This window comes from Natator depressus, chromosome 2 (genome assembly GCF_965152275.1).
Source record: "Natator depressus isolate rNatDep1 chromosome 2, rNatDep2.hap1, whole genome shotgun sequence".
In the NCBI taxonomy this organism is placed as follows: domain Eukaryota; kingdom Metazoa; phylum Chordata; order Testudines; family Cheloniidae; genus Natator; species Natator depressus.
In genome coordinates, this window is record NC_134235.1 from 228,408,981 (window position 1) to 228,431,465 (window position 22,485).

Sequence of the window (22,485 nt, forward strand, 5' to 3'; positions counted from 1 at the left end):
CTTCTGATTAAGTTGAATTATGAGTAACTTGCCTTTGAGATGGAAGTTCAAGTTATGCATCTCTCAGGTCTCAAACTCTTTGAAGAAAGGCTTGATGGTTACAAGATGTGGGGTCTTTTGTATTTTTGTAAGTAAAGAAAGTGTTCTTCTTCAAGTGCTGTCCCTGTGGGTGCTCCACTCCAGATGACGATGCGTCCCAGCGCCGTTGATCGGAGATCTTCGGTAGTAATGCCTGGTCGGGACGCACGTGCTCAGCTGCTGTCTTGCGATCTCATTAGAGTCTGCCTGAGCATGCGCACACCCCCACACCCCCCTCAGTTCCTTCTCAACTGTCCTCGGCTGAAGACAGGACTCAGGGCAGTGCTGAACCTCTTCTCTTCCCTTCCTGTCACTGAAGGAAACAAGTACAAAGACATAGAAATAGTTAGTTAGAAACATCCCAGTTATTTCCCTTCCTTTAGAATAGTTACCTAGTTTAAAAAAAAAACCTTCTTTTTCCTCCAGTTCGTCTCCCGTTGAGACACTCTCCCCTGGCATTCCTAGTGCAATAATGTCAGGGTCTTCAGGATTTAAGAAATGTGCCTCCTGTCAAGTAACTTCGCTGTGTGAAGTGCCTCGGCGAGAGACACATCCCTGCCAAGTGTGTCCATTGTACCAGCCTGAAAACCAGGGCTCTTTGTGACAGGGATCTGCAGCTGAAAATGCTCCTGATGGAGAAATCCCTACAGCCACCTATGGAGACGGGCAATAGCAAACCCTTTCCCTCATGCTCCCCGGCCAGGTCGGAACTGATTGGGAGCACGGCTTCACCCTCTCAAGCGAAGAGGCAGGAAGCCGAACCATCTCCGTCCAGAGACTCTCAAAATGGTAAAGGATCTCCTGCAAGATCCTTACCCTCAGTGCTGATAGTGCTGAAGGCAGGCGCCTCCAACCATCCCAGCACCTCAGCTATGGCTCCCACAGAACACAGAGGCAGGGACCCGACTTCCCATAGCGGGAAGGTCTCCACGGCACAGTACTGAAAATAGACCCGGTGCCGACAGCGCATTCTGCTCCTGTGCTGACAAGAATGTCGGCACCGAGCCTGCCTACCACTCCAGCAGCAGGAGCGGACCTCCCGCAGGGTGCCTAAAAACAGCCTGCGGCACCGGCGAAAGCAAAACAGAAGTCAATACGGGCTTCTGAGCACAAATCACGCTTAGCAGGGTCACAGCCCAGCGAGCAGCAGCAATTCTTAAATCAGGACGACATCTCAGTGGCCCCAAGCCTGACTCCCCGCTCCCTGACACACAGTGCTCACTCTTTGACCAGCCACTCACCCCACTTGACCTGGCTACCTTCACTGACAGCGAGCCCGATGTGCAGCAGCAGGCGGAGTTCTCCCCACCTGCCTCTCCTCCTCTACCAGAACCATTTACACTTCAGGTCATGGCTCACAAGCACCAGCCTCAGTTTCCCTACTTTGCTCCCCCATGGGCAGGACCTCACTTCTCTTATCCCATGCCTTGGCCTCAGTGGTACGTTTGGCTGGTTCCTACTGCCACTCATCCTCATGATTCTTCCACCAGTCCACAAGCATGTTCTGCCCCCTATCTCCAGCTCCACCTACTTCTAGAGCGCCTGAACCCCCTCCCTGAAGAGGTGAACTATGAACCATACCCTGATTCACCGACTCCTAACTCTCCATCAGCTCCAGACAGAACCCTCATTCCTCCACCTCCACAGAATATGGATGACTTTAAGCAATTCCAGGAACTTTTCAAGAGGGTGGCACTCAACCAGGACATCCCTTTAGAGGAGGTCCAGGAGACACAACACAGACTCCTCAAAATCCTCCAACCCTCTGCACCCTCAAAGATTGTGCTCTCCGTAAATGAAGCATTCCTAGAACTAGCTGAAACCCTTTGGCAGACCCCAGCCTCTATCCCACCAACTTGCAAAAAGGCTGAACGTAAATATTATGTTCCTGCTAAGGACGTAGACTTCTTATTTTCCCATCCACAACCAAATTCTCTTGTAGTGGATGCAGTGACACACGGGACGAAACAGCTGCAATACCAGCCCACCCCACAAGACAAGGACCTCAAACACTTTGACCTCTTGGGCCGCAAGATTTATACCTCTTCCACTTTGCAATTCAGAATTGCAAACTATTCCGCCCCACTTGCAAGCTACGACTTTGACAATTACAATAAGCTCTTTGATTTTACCTCCCATATCCTGGAGGACAGGAGAGCAGACTTTAAGTCAGTCCTTGTCGAGGGCCAATTGGTCTCCAGGATGGCCCTACAAAGCATCTCTGGACATGGTGGACACAGCAGCCCACACTACCGCAAGTGCGGTGTTTATGTGCAGATATTCCTGGCTGTCTGCAAACAGTATCCCCAAAGACCTGCAAACCAAAGTGGAGGACCTCCCCTTTGATAAAGATAAGCTTTTTTCAAAAAAAAAAATGATGAAGTCCTTCACACTATGAAAGACTCTAGAGCAACCCTGCACACCATGAGCATCTACCCGTCCCTTCCCAGGAGACAATGGTATCAACCTTATCAGAGGCCACACACACAACAATATCACCAGCCCCAGCCCAGACCATAAAATATAACCAGGAATCGCACTAGACCTCCTAGACGCAGACAAAACCAGGCACAACCAGCTACCTCCCACCCATCGGGAAACAAAAAACAATTTTGAAGTGTTGGTTGAGGGTCTGTGCGACCACCCCTTGACTCCAACGCCTGTTTGGCCACCGCCTCCAGGTTTTCCACCATGCCTGGCAGCAGATCACACAGGATCGTTGAGTCCTGAAAATAGTTCAGTCAGGTTACTCCATCCCTTTTATATCCTACCCTCATACCCTTCCCTGTCCCTCTTCAGGGACCCCTCTCACGAGCACCTACTTCGCGTAGACGTGGCTCATCTTCTACATCTCACAGGAACCTCTGCCAACACAACATCAAGGAAAAGGGTTCTACTTCCACTACTTTCTGACCCAAAAGAAGAGCGGGGGATGGAGACCTATACTAGATCTACGCTGACTGAACAAATTTGTATGTGTACAGAAATTTAAGATGGTCACACTGGGCACAATAATACCTGCGCTGGCTCAAGAGGACTGGTTCACAGTCCTCGACCTACAGGATGCCTATTTTCACATATCCATTCATCCAGCACACAGACGTTTCCTGCGATTCACACTCAGACACGACCATTTTCAATATAGGGTACTCCCTTTCGGACTTTCCACAGCACCGAGAATATTCTCCAAGACCCTAACGAGACATTATGAGCTACCCGTTTCGCCATCTCCCTCTTCCACAGCTTAGGTCTGTAAATAAACGTTCAAAAATCCACCCTGACACCCACACAGCGGATTGAGTTCATCAGAGCTCACCTGGACTCAATTCAAACCAGAGCCTCACTCCCACACAACAGATTCCTCGCTATTACACTTCTCATACGCATGCTCTCCTTTTGTCCCAGGATACAGGCAAGAATTTGCCCACAGCTCCTTGGCCACATGGCAGCCACCACCTTTGTGGTCAAGTACATCAGGCTGCACATGAGATGTCTTCAGGATTGGCTCAACTCCAACTACAAACCCAGCAGACACAGCTTCTGCATGATGCTAAGTCCTCCAGCGAACATACTAGCCTCCCTACAATGGTGGACAAGACCAGAGAACCTCTGCGTGGGCGTTACCTTGCGACCCCACCCTAAATTTCTCTCTAAGGTAGTATCCACCTTCCACCTTAACCAACCAATATACTTACCTGCATTCTATCCCAAACCTCATAAGACTCCACACGAAGCGGCCCTACATACCCTTGACATCAGACCGGGCAATCACTTTTTATCTAAACAGAACTCAACCATTTCGTAAATCCCCTCGGCTATTTGTCTACACTACAGAGAGATCGAAGGGTGCGGCTATCTCTAAGCAACGACTTTCCAAGTGGATCTCTGACTGCATTAAATCCTGTTACCGAGCTCAGAATGCCCAACCACCCGAGGGCATCAGAACTCATTCTACTCGGGCGATGTCAACATCCGTTGCCTTCCTCCATGACGTACCTATTACTGATATCTGCAATGTGGCCACATGGACATCCGACCACACATTTACAAACATTATGCTATCACACAGGATACCATGGCAGACACCATAGTAGGCCACACAGTACTGTCTACAGTTGTCACTGACGCAACTCCGAAGTCTCAGCAGCCATAGGGGGTACTGCTTCACATTCACCTGGAGTGGAGCACCCACAGGGACAGCACTCAAAGAAGAAGAGAAGGTTACTCACCTTGCAGTAACTGAGGTTCTTCGAGATGTGTGTCCCTGTGGCTGCTCCACTCCTCACCCTCCTCCCCTCTACTTTGGAGTACTATTCTGACATCTCCACGGTAGAGAAGGAACTGAGGGGGGTGTGAGACACGCGCGCTCAGGCAGACTCTAATGAGACTGCAAGACAGCAGCTGAGCACGTGCGTCCCAACCAGGCGCTGCTGGGACGCACTGTCACCTGGAGTGGAGCACCCACAGGGACACACATCTCGAAGAACCTCAGTTACTGCAAGGTGAGTAACTGTCTCTTCTACAATATCTAGTAGTGCCTTTTAAAACTATATGTATAAAGTTTGGAATTTTGTAATCTGGAATTTTGTACAGCTGACATGTCAGGTTATTTTATTGTCCTCTTGATGATTTAGCAGGCTTCTGGTGTACAGTTTTGTCTAAAAGTGCTGAAACTGCCTGTAAAGGTATTAAATGTATGTTTGTGACACTTTTGGAAATATGTTTGGATGACATATCCAGTAATATATAGATTTTTATAGTTACCACATAGAAAAGTATATAAATTTCACAAGTTTATCTGGTCTAACCTAATGTTTAGTTTACATTTTTGCTAGACTCTTGTGATTGCCATTCATGATCATATGCATTTCTCAAATCATAAGCTCCAGTGAAGAATGCAGAATATGCAATGAATAATCAATAAATACATAGACTTCTTATGAAATCTTAATAGGACATGTCATCTAATAGTTGAGGTTTGTAGCAGCTTGCTTTGTATTACCTGCTCAACCATTTTGTTGATTCCCTGTTTGTTTGTTTGAAGTCACAGTGAAAAACTTTACAGGACTCATAGGAGTTGTTTTGTTTGTAAACTACCAACATTGTATGGAACCAAATTCTGTTTAGTTACAAAAATGCTTCAAAAATGGGTTTACCTGTATGTTAAAGACAGGACTGGCCTTAGGAAAAATGGCACCCTGGGCGAACTTGTATTTTGGTGTCCCCCGCCCCATCACTCCTGGCCCCCCTGGGCTTCCCCCCCCATCACCTCTGTATCCTGCTGCCTCCCCCAGTGTTTAATTTATATTGAAAGAGATGCCAGAGGCTAGAGCTCAGCCCTGGCACAAATTAAGCACTGGCAGGGCAGCCTGATACTGGCGGGTGCTGGCTGGGTACCCAGCTCTGAAGGCAATGCCACCACCTGCATCAGCGCAGAAGTAAAGGTGGCATGGTATATGGTGTATTGCCACCTTTCTGCGCTGCTATTGTGGCTCGTGGTGCCTGATGCTCAGCATGTGGCTCAAGGCGGGCTTCACGCTGTCACATGGGGGCTGCATCTTGCCAGAGCCCATGGCCCTCCTGGCTCACCCAGGGTGCCATTTCAGATTTAAGGGGGGGCAGGGAAGGAAAATTTAACCATGATTCCAGGGACTACTTAGGCACCTGAAAACTCTAAGGTTTTTGCAGATAATAACTTAGGAATTAGCTGAGAGGAGCACTGTATCTAATTGTTATATAAAGAAAGAAAAAATATATACAAACTCCAATTAAAGCCACTTTTAAAGTTTATATGTAAATTTAGAACAATCAGGAGATAATACAGCAAGATATTCCCAATCCCAAGCCTTGAGATATCAGTTCTAGAGCTTTAACACAGATATCAGAAACACATTTGATACTTTGTACACTATCTTTATTAGCGAAACATAAAAATAAATAAAATCTGCTTAAAATCTGTGTTACTGCCATTATCTACTCTATTTTAGTCAATTGTTTTTCACTAAAAACATAATTTTAACATATGTGATTAAGGGTTTTTTCCCTCTTCTATTAAGAAAGGGAATTTATTTTTCTAATTATTTTGGCATTTATGTTTACCAATCATAATCTTGTATGTGACTCACTAACATTTGACTCAATCATTGCTATTGGTATCATAGTTGGAACTGCATTTATTTTCATGCAAATTTTAAGTTATTTTATATTTATAACTAAAAATACAGTCTGAAAACACGCAGCCTTCATCTGCCCAGTGTCTAAAGTTATGTATTTAGCTAATGTTTTTTAAACTCGCACTGCTAAGGTTAATACAAGCTAAAGTTACATTCTAGAACAGAGGTGGGCAAACTACGGCCCGCGGGCCATATCCGGCCCGCAGGACCATCCTGCCCAGCCCCTGAGCTCCTGGCCAGGGAGGCTGACCCCTGGCCCCTCCCCCACTGTTCCCCCTCTCCTGCAGCCATGCCGCGGCATGGGCAGAAGGGCTGCAAGCTCCTGCTGCTCTGAGCAGCATGGTAAGGGGGCAGCAGCGGCATGCGTGGTGGTGGTGGGGGGTTGGGTAGCAAGTCCCAGGGGGCAGTCAGGGGAATGGGGGGATTGGATAGGGCATGGGAGTCCCAGGGGGCCTGTCAGGGGGCGGGGGGGGGGGGTGGATAGGGGCTGGGGGGCAGTCAGGGGACAGGGAGCAGGGGAGGTTGGATAGGGGGTGGGATCCCAGGGGCGGGGGCGGTTTGGGGGGGTCCTGGGAGGGGATGGTCAGGGGACAAGGAGAAGGTAGGGTTGGATGGGTCAGGGGTTCTGAGGGAGGCAGTCAGCGGGGCGGGAAGTGGGAGGGGGTGGATAGAGGGTAGGGGCCAGGCTGTTTGGGGGCACAGCCTTCCCTACCTGGTCCTCCATACAGTTTCGCACCCCGATGTGGCCTTTGGGCCAAAAAGTTTGCCCACCCCTGTTCTAGAAGGATACTATTGTTTGATTGTACCACTTTAAATAATGAATGACAAAGCACAATATGATAATACAAGTAATAATGATAATTATTCCAGCCAGGACAGGTTAGGCATTTTAGAACTCACTACTTAAAGAATTAAATGTAAGCATAAGAGAGAAATAAAATTATGAAATGCACAGACCAGTCAAAAAACTAAAATAATAGCACTTTGAAATAATAAAATTACAGAGAACATATATGCATTGCAGGAAGTACCAACAAGTAACAACAAGTATGTACTGGGGGGGTGAGTGTGAAAGAGAGAGCATATGTGAGCTGGGGGAGTGTGTGAGTGACTGCGCACTGCCCCTTTAAGAGAGTGGCACTCACCAGCCTGAAGGAAAGCAGCTCTGTCCCTCTGTCAGTGAGCCCTGTCCACACACACACACACACACACACACACACACACACACCTTGCTCTGCGGAAATGGGGAACGTGGGCCGGGGGGGGCAGCACCCTCCCGCCCCCGTACAGCAAACAGGAAGCTCCCAGGAGCAGTTGGCCAGGGGCAGCTCCAAGGCAGGGGGCAGAGCCGCAGGGCTGCAGACACCAGCAGGGGGCGGGGCACTCCTGCTCCTGGAGGCGCCCCATTTATAATGGAGCCCTGAGCTTTCGCCCAGTTCGCCTCTATGTAAGGCTGGCCCTGGTTATAGAAACCTCTTATTATTATGTGCCTATATTCAGATTGGTAGTGCTTACCACTGCAGATCCAGTAGTACAAACAGTCCTTATAGGGAGAGGTATGCTGGTGTCATTGTAGCTGTCTGGTCAAGGGTTATGTGAGCACAGACATGCAGACAATGTTACTTGGTACCTAAGCCCCTCCTCAGAACACCTTCCACAACTAGTGTTCACAGGTCCTGTGAAATAGCCTCTTTGTGGATTTGGAGGCATTCAGAATCAGAAGAGAAAACTTTCCAGGCTCCTCCCCCAAAATTGGGTTTCCTGCTGTGTCCCTACACAGAGCCATGCAGCTGGAATTTGGCTCTGAGAGATTACATCATTCTAAAAAAACATCCATTATTTTCTATTTAAGAAAAGGGAAAGGAAAAAAAGAAGAAGAAAAACCAAAAGATGAAGAAGAGTTGCAAACAATGTCTAAAATCCGGCAGGAAGTAATTCTTGAAAAGGTACCATGGCTGCCACCATTTGACTCCATTTTACTGGATTACATTATGGATGCTTCCAAAATAGTCCTACCATTAACTACTACCAAAGAACAGGTTGTGGCACTTGCACAGTGAGTATTGTATTGTGTCTGAAACAAAATACAAATAAATAGAGTTGAGTGGGAAACACTTTTTCCACTCCAGGAAAATGTTTGAGAATTTGAAAAGTTTTCCCGTCCCAAACTGGGACAAAAAGTCAAAATGTCAAATACTTTTTTTGTGAACCTGCGATGTGAAAAAAAAAATTCAGTTTGGGTCAATCGAAATGTTTAGTGTCCGCGATGTCAAGATGTTTTTTTTAGATTTTGCTCTTTTTTATTTAAAACTTTTTTTACTATAATTAGCTTAAATTTATGGATATAATGTTGTATCAAGCCAAAGAAATGGAATTTTTCATTTTGAAAATGTCAAAATGAGGTCCCGCCAGGACCTTACCCCTCTGTAGAGCCCCCACAACCCAAAATGGTGCAGGGGAGCCCCCCCGCCCCCACAGTCTGGGGAAACTGGAACCCAGGTGGTGCTTGCCCTCCCCCATCATATGGCCTGGGTATGTCTACACTTAGGCCTGGTCCACACTAAAAGGTTAGGTTGACCCAACTATGTCTCTCAGGGATGTGAAAAATCCACACCCATGAGCAATGTAGTTAAACCATCCCAACCCCATTGTGTAGACAGCACTAGGTCAATAGAAGAATTCTTCCATCATCTCAGCTGCTGCCTCTTGGGGAGTTGGATTACACAGAAGCGCTATAGCAGCACAGCTGCAGCACTGCGGCTGTGATTCTGTAGCCGATTAAGTGTAGATATACCCTCAGCCAGTAAGGACTCTGACCAGACATGGGGAATTTGGGCTGTACCCAGCTGAAGGCTGGAGAGAAGACTTCTGTGTTTAGTTTTGAATTTTAAGTTAAGAAATCTGACCCTAAAGATGGCTGTTGTGAATGGACTGGGAAAACCCTGTGTGGAGTTTTTTGGGTGATCCATAAAAGGAAATTGAGATGAAGGGCTGCATGCAGGGCTGCCCTGAGACCCCCAGAGGGTGCTGTGAGGTAGCCGCTCATCTACACTGACATTTGCCACCATCACATAGTCCACTCTGCTTGTGTGTTAGACTCCTTCCCTCAACCTGTGTGTGTCTTAGGCCAGGTCTACTCTACAGACCTATATCAGTATAACTACATCGCTTAAGGGTGTGAAAAATCCACACTCCTGAGTGACGTAGCTATACAACTTAATCCCCGGTGTAGACAGTGCTATGGTGACGGGAGAGCTTCATAGCTATTGCCTCTTGGGTATGTGACTTAATTACACTGACGGAAGAAGCTTTCCCGTCAGCATAGTATAGCTATAAGTGAAGATAAGTCCTTATTTATTTATATTGTAAACATTTTGGGGACGAGACTGTCTGCTACTCTGTGTGTGTACATAGCCTAGCACAATGGGGCCCTATTCTTGATTGGTCCTCGGGCACTGCCATAACAAACAGGATGATGTTTGAAGATACTATTATTATTAATACCAGTACATCACATTGCAGTGTATGTTACAGGATATCAATATCAATGTGTGGCTCAATAGTTATATTGATTGCAGTGTTGTGTTTGATATTAACAAGTCCAGGCTGTAATCACGGCCACACTAGGTTGAATCCTCACCTCTGAACAGTCTGCTTGCTTTTGTCTTCTTCCCAGCTTACCCTTTAGTATTTTACCAGGTCCATGGCTGGTTTCTGAGGCTAGCTATCTTGGTACCAGACCCTCCTTAGTCTTGCAAAATTGTTCATTTAGTGACCCCTCCCTTTTAATGATGTGATCTACAGTGGTCTGAGAAATGGTTCTCCAGATGATTGCAAAGTTTGACAAGACACGTATTCATCTCTGTTTGTTCAGCTATGTATAAACCAGGCTCCAGCCTGAGCCCAAACATCTACACTGCAATTTTAGAGCCCTATAGCCCAAGCCCCACAAGTCAGAGTCAGCTGACTTGGGTGTTTAATTGCAACGTAGATATATCCTATGTATGATTCTTCCTGGTTGCAGTGCTCAGGGATTCCTCTGGAGGAGCAACAGACAATTGAAGACCTCCCCTTTGAGGGTCGTGCTTGTTTTAGTCTAAAACACATGAAGCTTTGTATACTCTGAATGACGCAAGAGTGGTTCTGAAGCCCGTGGGCCTCTGTACTCCAGTGATGAAGAGGACAAACTATCGTCCTCAGTGCCAGCCTAGACAGCAGTATTACCCCTTCCATCAGGTTGACAAATCCAAGAGGAGCAAAGATCGCAGAGGAGAAAGCTGATGGCTTCTCCTTCCTTGGTCTCTTCATCTACACATCCCCAGGCCCCAGAGCAGCCAATTTGACACATATGTCAAGGACAGCATATTACTCGACCTGGTTCTCACTTGCTCTTTCTCTCCTTTCTGAGATAGGCTATCCCATTTCTCACATGCCTAGCAGTCCATCACCTCAGACAAATGGGTGCTAAGCATGGTGAAATTGGGATATACCCTGCATTGCCTTTCTGTCCTTTCCTCCCATGCCCCTACCTGGTCCCTCTTCTGGGAACCCTCTCCCAAGTCTGTACTAAGACAACAAGTGCAAACCCTATGGTCTTTGAGAGCCATAGAGGAGGAGCCTCTGTCTCATAGAGCCATCTGCATCAGGGCAGTGTGGATTATTCTTATTATATTCTAATACCCAAAGCCAAAGGGGATCTCAGACCCATCCTAGACTTTTGGAAGCTGACCAAATACATCAAGAAGATAATATTCTGGATGGTGTCCCTGGCTATGATTATCACCCCCTTAGATCCAGTTTTCTAGTAATGGATAAAAGACTCTCTTAATGGATGGAGGAGGGAGACTGAGGTTCCAAAGGGTTCACTTACATGGCTAACGTTATTGTAAAAGTATCTCCTTTTATGCTTTTGTTCCATTGTTTTGGGACGAGGTGGGGGCTGTGCTGAGCTAACAGAAATGCTGTCCTTAACTTACAGGATGCCTAATTCCATGTGGCGATCCATCCTGGCCACAGGAAATTTCTGAGGTTCATGGTAGGAAATTATCAATTCACCGTCCTGCCATTCAAACCCTCATTGTCACAGAGGGTTTTAACAAGTCCATGGCAGTAGTGGTGGCCTGCCTCCATGAAAGAGACATCCACATGTATCCTTACCTCCCTCAGCCATGGGGTGGGAAGCACATCTGGGTGACCTACAGGCTCTGGACTGCCCACGAGGCCAGCTTACACATAAACATACTCGATATGTGCCTAATATTCTCTTTGTGTTAGTGGTTCCTGCCTCACATTCAGGGCAAGACTGTCCAGATACACAGCGACAACAGAACAGTGATGTTTTATGTGAACAAGCAGGGGGCGCCAGGTCAGGCATCCTTTGTCAGTAGGCTGTCACATTGTGAAATTGGTTCATTTGGAGCTTGGTCACTCTCAGGGCATCTCATCTGAGCAGATGCTTCAACCACAAATGGTATCTCAACACAAACATTTTAGCTTGGATGTTCTGCATAGGTGGCTTCCCATTAGTGTTCCTTGGCAGAACAGGAAGTGTCCCTGATTCAGTTCCAGAGCAGGTCACGGATCCAGACCAATATCAGGCATTTTCCAAGGGACAGGAACCTGCTCTATGCATACCACTAGTACCCTTGATTCCCAGGGTCTTTATCAAGCTCAAGCAAGATCGTGGCAGAATGATCCTTATAGCTCCAACCTGTCCAATCAAGACAGATTTGGTAATCAGACCTCCACAAATCGCCGCCTCAAAAACTTTTGCTGTTACTGATAACAGAAGACCTCATCTAGTGCTGCACCTCACAGCACGGTTCAATGGTTAAATGCAAAAGGGATCCAGAATGTTCTCTTTAATAGTAGAAAACCTTCCCACAAAAGCTACTTACCAGATCAGTTGGAAGCATTTCGCCATCTGAACAGCCCCCCACAATGTGTTCCCAGCTCAGACTAAAATTCAAACAATTCTGGACTACTTTTTGCACCTTAAGGAGCACATCCCATAGCTCCATTAGAGTGCATCTGCAATCTCAGCATTTCACCCTTGCATAAAGGGTAAGACTGTTTTCACTCATCCTGTGATGACCAGATTCTTGGAAGGTCGAGATAAATTGTTTCCACCTATCAGAGTCCCAAAACTTTCTTGGGATTTGAATCTGTGTGTTCACTTTTGACCCTCCTTTTGAGCTTTTAGCATTGTGCTTGCTTCTACACCAATTAGCGAAAGTAGCTTTCTTAGTGACCATCACCTTCGGAAGGAGGAGGGGAGGACAGAATGCATTGGTCACTGATCTGCCATACAGTTTTCTACAAGGACAAGGTTCAGCTTAGACCACACCCTAAGTTTCTCTTAAAGATGGTATCTGATTTTCGCTTGAATCAGTCTGTCTTCCTGCCAGTTTTCTTCCCAAAGCCACATATTCACAAGGATGAGAGAGGGCTCCCCACCTTCAGTTTTCACTGAGTATTTTCAAAGCCCTTTCAAATTTCTTCACAGCTCTTTGTTTCTTATGCAGAGCATATGAGAGGACAACCAATCACAACTCAGAGACTCTTGAAAGATAACACATTGTTATGCAGCTGGTGATCTGCTGCCAAAGGGATAATGCCTCCTGACAAACTCACAGCACACTCGACTAGAGCATGTTCAATCTCAGCAGCGTTTGTGGCACATGGCCCCATTATGGATACCTGCAGGACAGCAGCGTGGTCTTCCATTCATACATTCACCAGACGTTATGGACTGTCTGCTATATCAAAGAAAGATGCAAATGTAGGCAAAGCAGTCCTACCAATGAGGCTCTGAGCCCCATCGCCTGGGATGACAGCTTGGAAGTCACCTACAGTGTAATGGACACAGAACAAGAAGAAAAAATAGTTACTCACCTTCTTGTAAATGCATTTCTTTGAGATGTGTTGCACATGGCCATTATGTGACCCACCCTCCTTTCCCAACACATCAGAGTCTCCCATCAGCTTCCAGTGGGGCAGCTCCACTCTTTATACCCTCTCTTTGGAGCATGAAGAGCTCACCTAGGGGTGTCCCCCCCCATATGTGTACTGCTAGAGAAGATTTTCTGGCACTAGTGCACCAGATGCACTCACATCTACCGTGCAATGGACATATACAACACATCTCAAAGAACATCAGTTATGCGAAGATGAGTAACTGGTTTTCTCATCCTTGTCCTCACTTTTTCCCTTTGAGGGGTCTAGTATTACAGCTGGTGCAAGAAATTTCCAGATCTTGTGTTCACAGAAGGTACCTGCTCATAAACACCCTCCAGCCACTGTCTGGCACTTAGCAAAACTTTGGTTGCATGGAGTCACTTTAAAGCAAGATGCATCATTATGATATCAGAGTAACCTTTCTGTGGCTATGATAGAGAGAATTCCATTCTGAACTTGTATTTTCAGGTGCCTGTAAGTATAGAAAAATACCTTCTGCCTGAAATTTCTCATGATTGGTTTCATACCAGAAATGAATGGTTGTGGAAAATTTTATTAAAATTTGTTCAGTTATTTTTGAAATAACTGGATATGAAGGAGGCAAAGGTAAGAGAAGGGAAGTGTTTTTCTGTTGTTAATATAACTTATTGTTTTAATTTTGTGCTTGGAAACTCAAAAAAAGATTCAATTTTCTCCATTCGAAAATTTCTCTGTTTCTATGTGTAAAATGTTTTAGTCCACAGCTTACTGTATTTTTGTTTATATCACATTTGAATAGGCACGAGCAACCAATGAAATTGCAGATTTTTTTTAGCAGATTTCTCCTGTGTACCCTCTGTGCATGGAAGAAGTACTCCACAAAAATGTATAAAGCCACTATCTTATCCTATCCGCTACCTTTAAATTCTTCCTTAAAACTCACTTCTGCTATGTCTTCAATGTACCACTGAAGTTAATAGGACTTAAGGACATGCCTAAAGTAATACATGTACCTAAGTGCTTTGATGAACAGGGATGGACTTGCTGAATCAGGGCTTAATGCTTTGGTATGTGCAGTTGTCTGATAGTAGTGCACTATCACAGTAATTGCATAGGCATTTTTGACCTTGGGTTTCCTTGGTTTGGCCATTAATTTTTATACATAAATTATAAAATACAAATCAATACAATTACAAATGTTGGCCCTGGTTCAAGAAAGCAAATAAACACATGCATAACTTTAAATTTAATTGGATTGCTTTCATAAATCAATGGTCTTTAGCTGTGACCTTATTTTTCTCATTTCATATTCTAATGCCTTTGATATTGGTTACTTAAAACAAATGGTAGGGCTGAGAATTATAGTAAATAGCACAAATGATTCTACTAACTTCAAAGATGAATCCTAGCTTCTGAATTACTTTATCATTAATTTTATGTAATTTTTGCTGGTTCTCTCTTGATAATTGGCATTATGTTGCTCATCTCCAATGATCTGCATTATCATTTTAATTTATTTAATGGTGACTTCTAGTACCAGAAACTGAACAATAAAACTAAAACATAGATAACAAAAGTAATACACTTTTATATGTCATACAGGTATTGTCTGTATTTACGCAGCTTTGTCGTTATACCATTCAGCATGATAAGTATGATAGAAATGACAGATTTAATTGATTTTGGTGTACCTCAAAACAGGTTTGTTGCAGATAAGATGGGTGGCCCAATTGAAAGAGACAAATTACATGAATTCAGCTGGGAACTTCATATAAGTGAAATTGAATTTGAACTGAAATGCAATGTTGTACCTATTGGGAAAATCAAGAAAGGGACTTTCTACCACAGGGCTTTGCTTTTCAAGGTATATTAGCATTTACTTTACCACTTAACTGATCTAAAAATACTGATGGAATTACAATTCTTTATTTTTGTTAAAGGGATAGCACAAACTACAGTATATTAGGTTCAATAGAACCTTGTTGAGTTATATTGCTGTTTATTTGTGTATATATTTAAGTCATTTTTCATTTGGCAAATATTTGATTTCCTTTTGAATGAAAGCCAGTATAGCTTCTTTCTGTAAACATCCTTGTTATTATAAGCATCATTGAACTTGTCTTAAGTGATGTCAGCAGAATCCTTGATATAAGGCAAAAAGCCAAAATGTTTGATTGTGAATCAAAATATGTTCCCTTTTCTGTAAACTGTAAAGCACTAAATTATGCAGTGCTCATTATTTTTCATGCTGCAAATGTAAAATTGTTGCAACAATAGCTTCTAGATGGTGCTTATGTGTAATACATTATGATAGGACATAGGGTCTTTCCTTACACCAGAGGTGGGCAAACTACGGCCCGCGGGCCACATCCGGCCCGCGAGACCGTCCTGCCTGACCCCTGAGCTCCTGGCCGGGGAGGCTAGCCCGCGGCCCCTCCCCCGCTGTTCCCCCTCCCATGCAGCTACGCCGCCACTCAGGCAGTGTGGCTTGCACCCGCCCACCTCCCAGGCTTTCCAATAAGCCTGTCCTGTCACCAGCATGAAGGAGGCGGGGTTGGATAAGGGGCAAGAGGTCCCGGGGGGCAGTCAGGGGACAGGGGGCGGTTGGATGGGGCAGAGATTTGGGCGGGGGGGGCGGTCAGGAGACAGGGAGCAGGGGGGGTTGGATGGGATTGGAGTCCTGGGGGGGCAGTTAAGGACGGGGGTCCCAGGAGGGGGCGGTCGGGGACAAGGAGTGGGGGGGGGGTGGATGGGTTGGGGGTTTTGAGGGAGGCAGTCAGGGGGTGGGTAGTGGGAGGGGGTGCATAGGGGGCGGGGGCCAGGCTGTTTGTGGAGGCACAGCCTTCCCTACCTGGCCCGCCATACCGTTTCGCATCCCCGACGTGGTCCTCGGGCTGAAAAGTTTGCCCAGCCCACCTTATACAGTCACAGAACACTTTACAATGTCATGTGCTGTTGGGCAAATACTCATTTTTCCATGATGAGCTAAGTGAGTGTGCACATAAATATTTCCTACATTAACTGTAATAAAATATCTAATTGAGCAGATAAATTGTCCTGTGGAAAGTACTCTGTCATTAAATAGCAGTATCATTTATATTTAATAATTGATGTTGTATCTTACAGTGTAGAAAAGTTTAGGCTCAAATTCTGATAGCAGTGAATAGCTCGTGAGTTGCACAGTTCCTTGGGGGAAAAATGAGCTGGAGCAGCCTCAACATCCCCTGCCATTGGCTCCTTCTGTTACTACTACCACCCTCCCACTGAGGGAATGGCTAATGGAATCAAACAGCCCCCCTAACAAAACTCCACCGCATAGCCACATAATGGGTATGTCTACACTGCAACTGGGAGCTTGCCTCCCAGTCCAGGAGACAGATATGCACTAGCTTGAAGCGAGCTGGTGTGCTGAAAATAGCACTGTAGACATTGCGGAAGAGGTAGTGGCACGGACTAGCCACCCAAGTACAAGCCCACCTGACCCCCTGGGTCTGAACTCGGGTGGCTAACCTGTGCTGCCACCCATTCTACAACGTCCACACTGCTATTTTTTAGCATGCTAGCTCAAGCACAGCTAGTGTGCATCTGTTTACCGAAGCTAGGAGCACACTCCTAGCTGCAGTGTAGATATATCCACAGAATTGGGCTCTGTGGCATTCAGGATATACACCACCTGTGTGTGCCCCCCAAATTTTACTCCTTCCTGCATAGTTAGAAATGGGAACTTTATCCTATTGCAAAAAGGAATTTCCCGGCTTTTCAGTGGATCTTACAACACGTGCTTTGGGACCTGAAATACTTGATATTTTGGACTTCAAAAATTACCCAAAGTAGGTTTTTCATACATAATAATGTGATTTTAAAGGGTTCTACATTTTATTTTTTATATTTTTGTTTTCCCTGTGCAGTCTGTATGTGCATTTATGGTCCCAAGAGAGCCTGGCTTTACTTAATGAGGGATATGAAAAATAGTCCCAGTACAATTTTTTAAATACTTTGAAACTAGTTCTCAACCTCTTCCACACGGGACTCCCTCTCCCATATAACCAGGACCTCTCTCATTCAACAATATGGGAAGGATAAGGTGCCCCCAGGTTGAGAACACCTCTAAACGAGTACTTTTGTTTATATTTTGGCTCTTTTAAAAATATGTAGCCTAAACAAACTAAATAATGGCATGTTGTAAAGACTGTACTAGCACTTGTTTGATGGGATAATTCATGAGCAACCTGCCGGGTATACTACATTATATGTGCATCCCACAGTAGAGCAGCTTCTGCTTCCCTTCTGCTGCACCACATACATATGTGGCAGGCCACAAGATCAGAGCAACAGCTGGCTAGCGAGGGTGCAGAAAGGAGAAAGAGAGTCTCCTTGGGTAGCACTGGGCTCCCTGGTCCTTTCTCTCTTTCTCCACTTCCCTCCAAGTTGCAGAGCGAGTGTCCCAGGAAGGGAACCCAGAAGCAGTATTTTTGAGGAGGAAAATGGAGGAATGAGGTAGAATAGACATACCCTAAAGCAGGCTGAGCTGCTGTGTTTTTCACAGGATTGAGGGAGGAGGAAGTGGAGCAGACAATGAGTTGCTGGTCTCTTCACAGGCTGGTAGGCTCCAATCCGTCTTCCTCCCTGCTCAATATGGAAAATGATGTGGCGCAGCCTCCCTCTTCCTCTCCTGCAAAAACTAAGGCTCTGGGGCAGCCAGGCTCCCTCTCTGTGCTCGTTGGAGGAAAGGGTCAGAGAGGAGCAGGGGCCCAGAGCAGCTTGACTGCCGACCCAGGTTCAAGACACGCAGGTCATGAGAATCCCACTGCCATCTGGAACAAATTACAAAACTGATTTATTTCATTCACACAACGAGGAAACATCCTTTGGAAGAATTTTTATACTTAAAAAAATTATAATTAGGCTTGGCAGAATTCAATTTTTATTTATAATTTTGACAAATAATATGAATGTTAATTTTGAATACTTTTTTTCAATTTTTATCAGTTTAAATATTCAGAGCTGTATGAATTTTGGACGGGGGGTTGTCCGATAATAATTACTTAAAGTAGACGTTCTTAACATTAACTTGTGGTATGAAGCACGGGGGAGGAGGGGGACTGCTCCCAAAGGCCTACCTAAATGGCAGCCCTACTCCTGCTCCACTTATGCTGGCATAACAACGCGTTTTACACCCATTAAGGTGCGACTCTGATAAGTTCTCAAGCAGCATTTTTCTTTCTTTTCCTATCCACATATTTAGATTATTATCAGTGGAAATACTTTTTCATTCGTTTGTGTGTGTGTGTGGTGATATTGATGTTTGCCGACAATTACCAATGAAAATTTAATCCTCCAAGCCTAATTACAATATGTCATTATAGCATAACATGCAACAAAACTCAGGTGTTCCACATTTCAGTCATCGGTCACACATTGCAATGGTTTGTATCATACACTGGCCGGTCTGAATGTTGAGAGATAAGCTTATGAATGATGTTGCAATCACAAACCCATGCCGGTTAAACCTTTGTATCAAACATCATCATTTGTTCCATGTTGTATACATATGCAGAGCAAACATATATATCTTTATTTGTATTGGTAGATTATCTTAGGCTGTTGTAATTCAAAAACAACTCCTCCAATATTTTCTAAATTTGTTGAAAAGACTCTGTCTTGGGACCACATGTGCCCTGTTCAGTTTGATGCCTGGAGGAGTGACTTATAACACAAAATGAGTTAGTTCTTGAAAAGAATTATAATAACTGTATATCACTGCTCCTCCGCTAGAATATGGTGGAAATCACATTTTAAAAACGCAATTTCCATCCAGGACCTACAGTGAAAACTTACTGTTTGCAGAACCCTGCAGGGAATCCAGAAAAATCTCCATTACCAAATCTCCTTTAGGAAGGCTCTGCACCTTTCAGCTGTTCTCTTGTTTAAGCATTTCCATGGCCCAATGGTGCATTTCACAAACTAAATGTATTGTGATACCTTTCAGAAACTAGTAATGACTTTCATTAACTCCTTTTTGTTTTCTTTCATAGGTTATAGCAGACAGAATTGGCATTGGCTGTAGTTTAGTTCGTGGAGAATACGGCAGAGCTTGGAATGAAGTTAAATTAGTTGACGATTCTCCTCAAGGAATAACTGGGCTTCTGCTTCCTCCTCAAGTGTATATTTTAGATCTAATGTACCAGCCAGGCTGCTTAATGAAGCAAGGAAGTGCAGAGGCAGATCACTACCAACGTATTTAATTCTAATGTCAGATCTCTTTCAAAAAGAAAATATTTTTAAAGAGATTTCATTAATAAATTTGTATGAAACATAAAGATTTGTGGGCTGAACTTTCAAACTTTGATGCTGAAATTAAAGCACCTATTCCCACATTAAGTTGTCTAAAGAGGCACTTCGGTTCTAAATATCCATTTTAGGTGTCTACTCTAAATCCCTGTTTGTGATCCAGAATGTGAATTTAAGTATCTCATTTTAGGTATCCGAATTTGACATCTTAGACATTTTATTTATTTTATTTGATGCTGTATTATAGAATAAAAAGTAGAAATCCAGACTGTCAATATTGGTGGGCATAATACTTGACTGTGCATTATCATTTCTCCCAGTAAATGTGTTTAAAGTATTTAAGAACTTTTCCTTTGGCTCTCTCATCTTCCATTGATGTTAATGGGAGTACACGAGGTGAGGAGAATACAAAGCCAATGAAATAATTAGACATGGTTAAACCAATTTATAATACATTTTTTGTTAAAATAAGCAGAGTACTAGGAATTGTCTTAGTCTTTGTCTACACGAGCAGTTTTGTCGGCAAAAATTTACTGACATAAGTTTCACTGACAAAAGCTATGTCAGCGGGAGCGCGTCTCCCGCCGACATAGCTACTGCCACTCGTTGGGGGTGGTTTAATTATGCCTGTGGGAAGCTTGGCTGATTGTCAACAAAGTGCTTCCATCAATAACCAGGGTCATCAGCATGTTGAATGCATGCTTTGGAGAGATATGATGAGAGGTTGTATTTGTATTCATGACTGCTGATGAAATGGGACACTACCATTCCTCCCGCACCCTCTGCCCCAACTCTACAGACATGTGGTGTGATTTCCTGGTGCGCTGTTTGGTAACATTTTCTCTTCTTTGGTTGTAAACAGAAACAAAATGCAAGTCATTTGAAGTAAAAAATGAAAAATACTTTTCTAGACACGTAGCAAACACATTTGACAAGTAGACACTATTTGACAAGTAAACCCTCAGCAAAACAAACAACTTTGTACACTGCAGACTTTGACAAGATTTCTATCAAAAATGTCATTTGTGTGCAGTTGTTTTGGAGGCAGATTTTCTGTCGTGCGTTTAGTTTTATATGAACTGAATTCTGTTGCTTGAAAACTATAAATCACCAGGAAGAAATGCCCTTGGCTAGCAAAAATTGACAACAAATCACGTGCAAGTTCAAAGTTGACTCAACATCAACAGGGTACATGAAGTTCCACAGAAGCATTCAAGGTGAACTTTACATTGAGCTTTTCCTTTACAGTGTTTAACTAAATATAACTCTCTGGATATTTGAAAAAATAAATCATTGCTTTCTCTTGACTATGCAGGCATTCTTCCACCTAGGTCGTCAAGCCAGTCAGTCATCGACTGCCTTGGCTGCTGGAATCTATGCAATTCACAAATGCAGGTTCAGTGATGTAGCCTTCATATATAGAGTCCATAGATAGTATGTGGAATAGAAATGAGATATGAATGGAAAAAATAATCGAAAATTCAGAAGGTGGAGAGTAGTCCACAGTACTTAGTATCTTGGGGGTGTCAGAGACACATAAGCTATAGAACTCCTTCTTCAGCTTGTGCAGAGTGAAGAAGAGGCCATGGCTAAGGCTATGATTTTTTCACGGAAGTCATGGAATACATGACTTCCAGCGACCTCCGTGCATTCAGCCCTGTTGGTTGGGAGCTGCAGGGTCCCCCTGCTGCAGAAGGGGGACCCCACAGCTCCTCATGGCTGTGCTTGCCGGGGGGCCCCTGGAGTTCCCAGCCACCGCGGGCAGTGGGACTGCAGCTCCTGGCCACCACGGGCACCAGGGGCCCCCCACAGCTCCCAGCGGACACGGGCAGTGGGGGACCCTTGGATCTCCAAGCCACCACAGGTGGCTGGGGCCCCCACAGCTCCCATCCACTGCAGGGGGCAGGGGACCCGGGAGCTCCGAGCTGGGGTACCCTGGAGGTCCAAGCCCCCACAGGTGGTGGGGTCCCCAGAGCTCGGAGTGGCCCCTGCAGCTGTCCAACCTCTGCAGGCGGTGTGGGGGGACTCCACAGCTGGGCTCCCCATTTTGTCATGGATATCTTTAGTAAAATTCAGGGACAGGTCACAGGCTTCCATTAATTTTTCTTTATTGCTTGTGACCTGTCCCTAACTTTTACTAAAAATATCCATGACAAAATCTTATCCTTAGCCATGGCTAATGGCTGGGCCACTATTGAAATAGAAGACAAAGCTTTTGCTAGAGCCATGTCCCTCTGTGACACCAGTCAAACATTTGCAAGTCAACAAATATCCTGGCCAATCAAAATGTCAGTAAATTTAATAGGAGATATTAACCTCCTTTCCTAAATTAAAGGGCCTGTTTTGGCCTCTTGAAAAATTTCTGTTGAGAAGGATGATTTTAACAACTCAAGTAATTAACAAAAATCTATCTCCAGCCCTGATTTTCATCCGAATAAACATTTTACTTTGTTTGTAGCAAAGTGGAAATAAATCGGGATTGGGACCATGAGAAAGAAGTGTCATTCTGGGACACAACACAAAGTCACACACACAAATCTTCTATTCATTTTTACTGTAAGGAATTTTGTTTTAGATTTAGATGTGGAAAATATATGTTCAATATGGAATACAGCCACATATGGTGAGAAATTAGACTGTACTGATAGGAGCTGGGATGTGATTCCACAACTCTAACTGATTCGAGTAGTCAAAGTAGTACACTGAAGTCCATGGCTGCACATGTTCGTATGGGTTGCAGTGGTGCTGTTTGACTGTAAATTGTGAAATGTTGCTCCATGCTTACAAGTTCTTATGCTAGTGGAAAGGCCCATTAAAGTCAATGGTGTTCTCTGTGGGTAGTTCGAGGTTTTTCAGCTGTGGGATTGTGGCTCAGAGCCAACTCTGGATTAGTTAACATTGTAATAATGCATTGGCATGGGAAATGCAGTCTTGGTAGCTGCTCATCACTGGATGCGGAACATTTGCACTTTGGGTAGGCTGGCTTTTGGTGATGAATGTGATGTCT

The 22,485-nt window shown here is 44.6% G+C and overlaps 1 protein-coding gene across 5 annotated transcripts in view; it reads left to right on the plus strand.

Annotated features, from left to right (window-relative positions):
- ARMC3 (armadillo repeat containing 3) overlaps positions 1-20,785 on the plus strand; it is a 116,584-nt gene extending 95,799 nt beyond the window's left edge. For 4 of the 5 annotated variants that reach the window (XM_074946072.1, XM_074946073.1, XM_074946075.1 and 1 more), the window contains 3 exons: positions 8,104-8,307; positions 14,889-15,051; positions 19,223-20,785. In XM_074946072.1, the coding sequence (XP_074802173.1) occupies positions 8,104-8,307; positions 14,889-15,051; positions 19,223-19,432 (577 nt within the window). In that variant the 3' untranslated portion in view covers positions 19,433-20,785. The remainder of the gene's footprint in view (positions 1-8,103; positions 8,308-14,888; positions 15,052-19,222) is intronic. The other variant, XM_074946074.1, reaches the window with a different exon arrangement.
- The last annotated feature ends 1,700 nt before the right edge of the window (positions 20,786-22,485 follow it).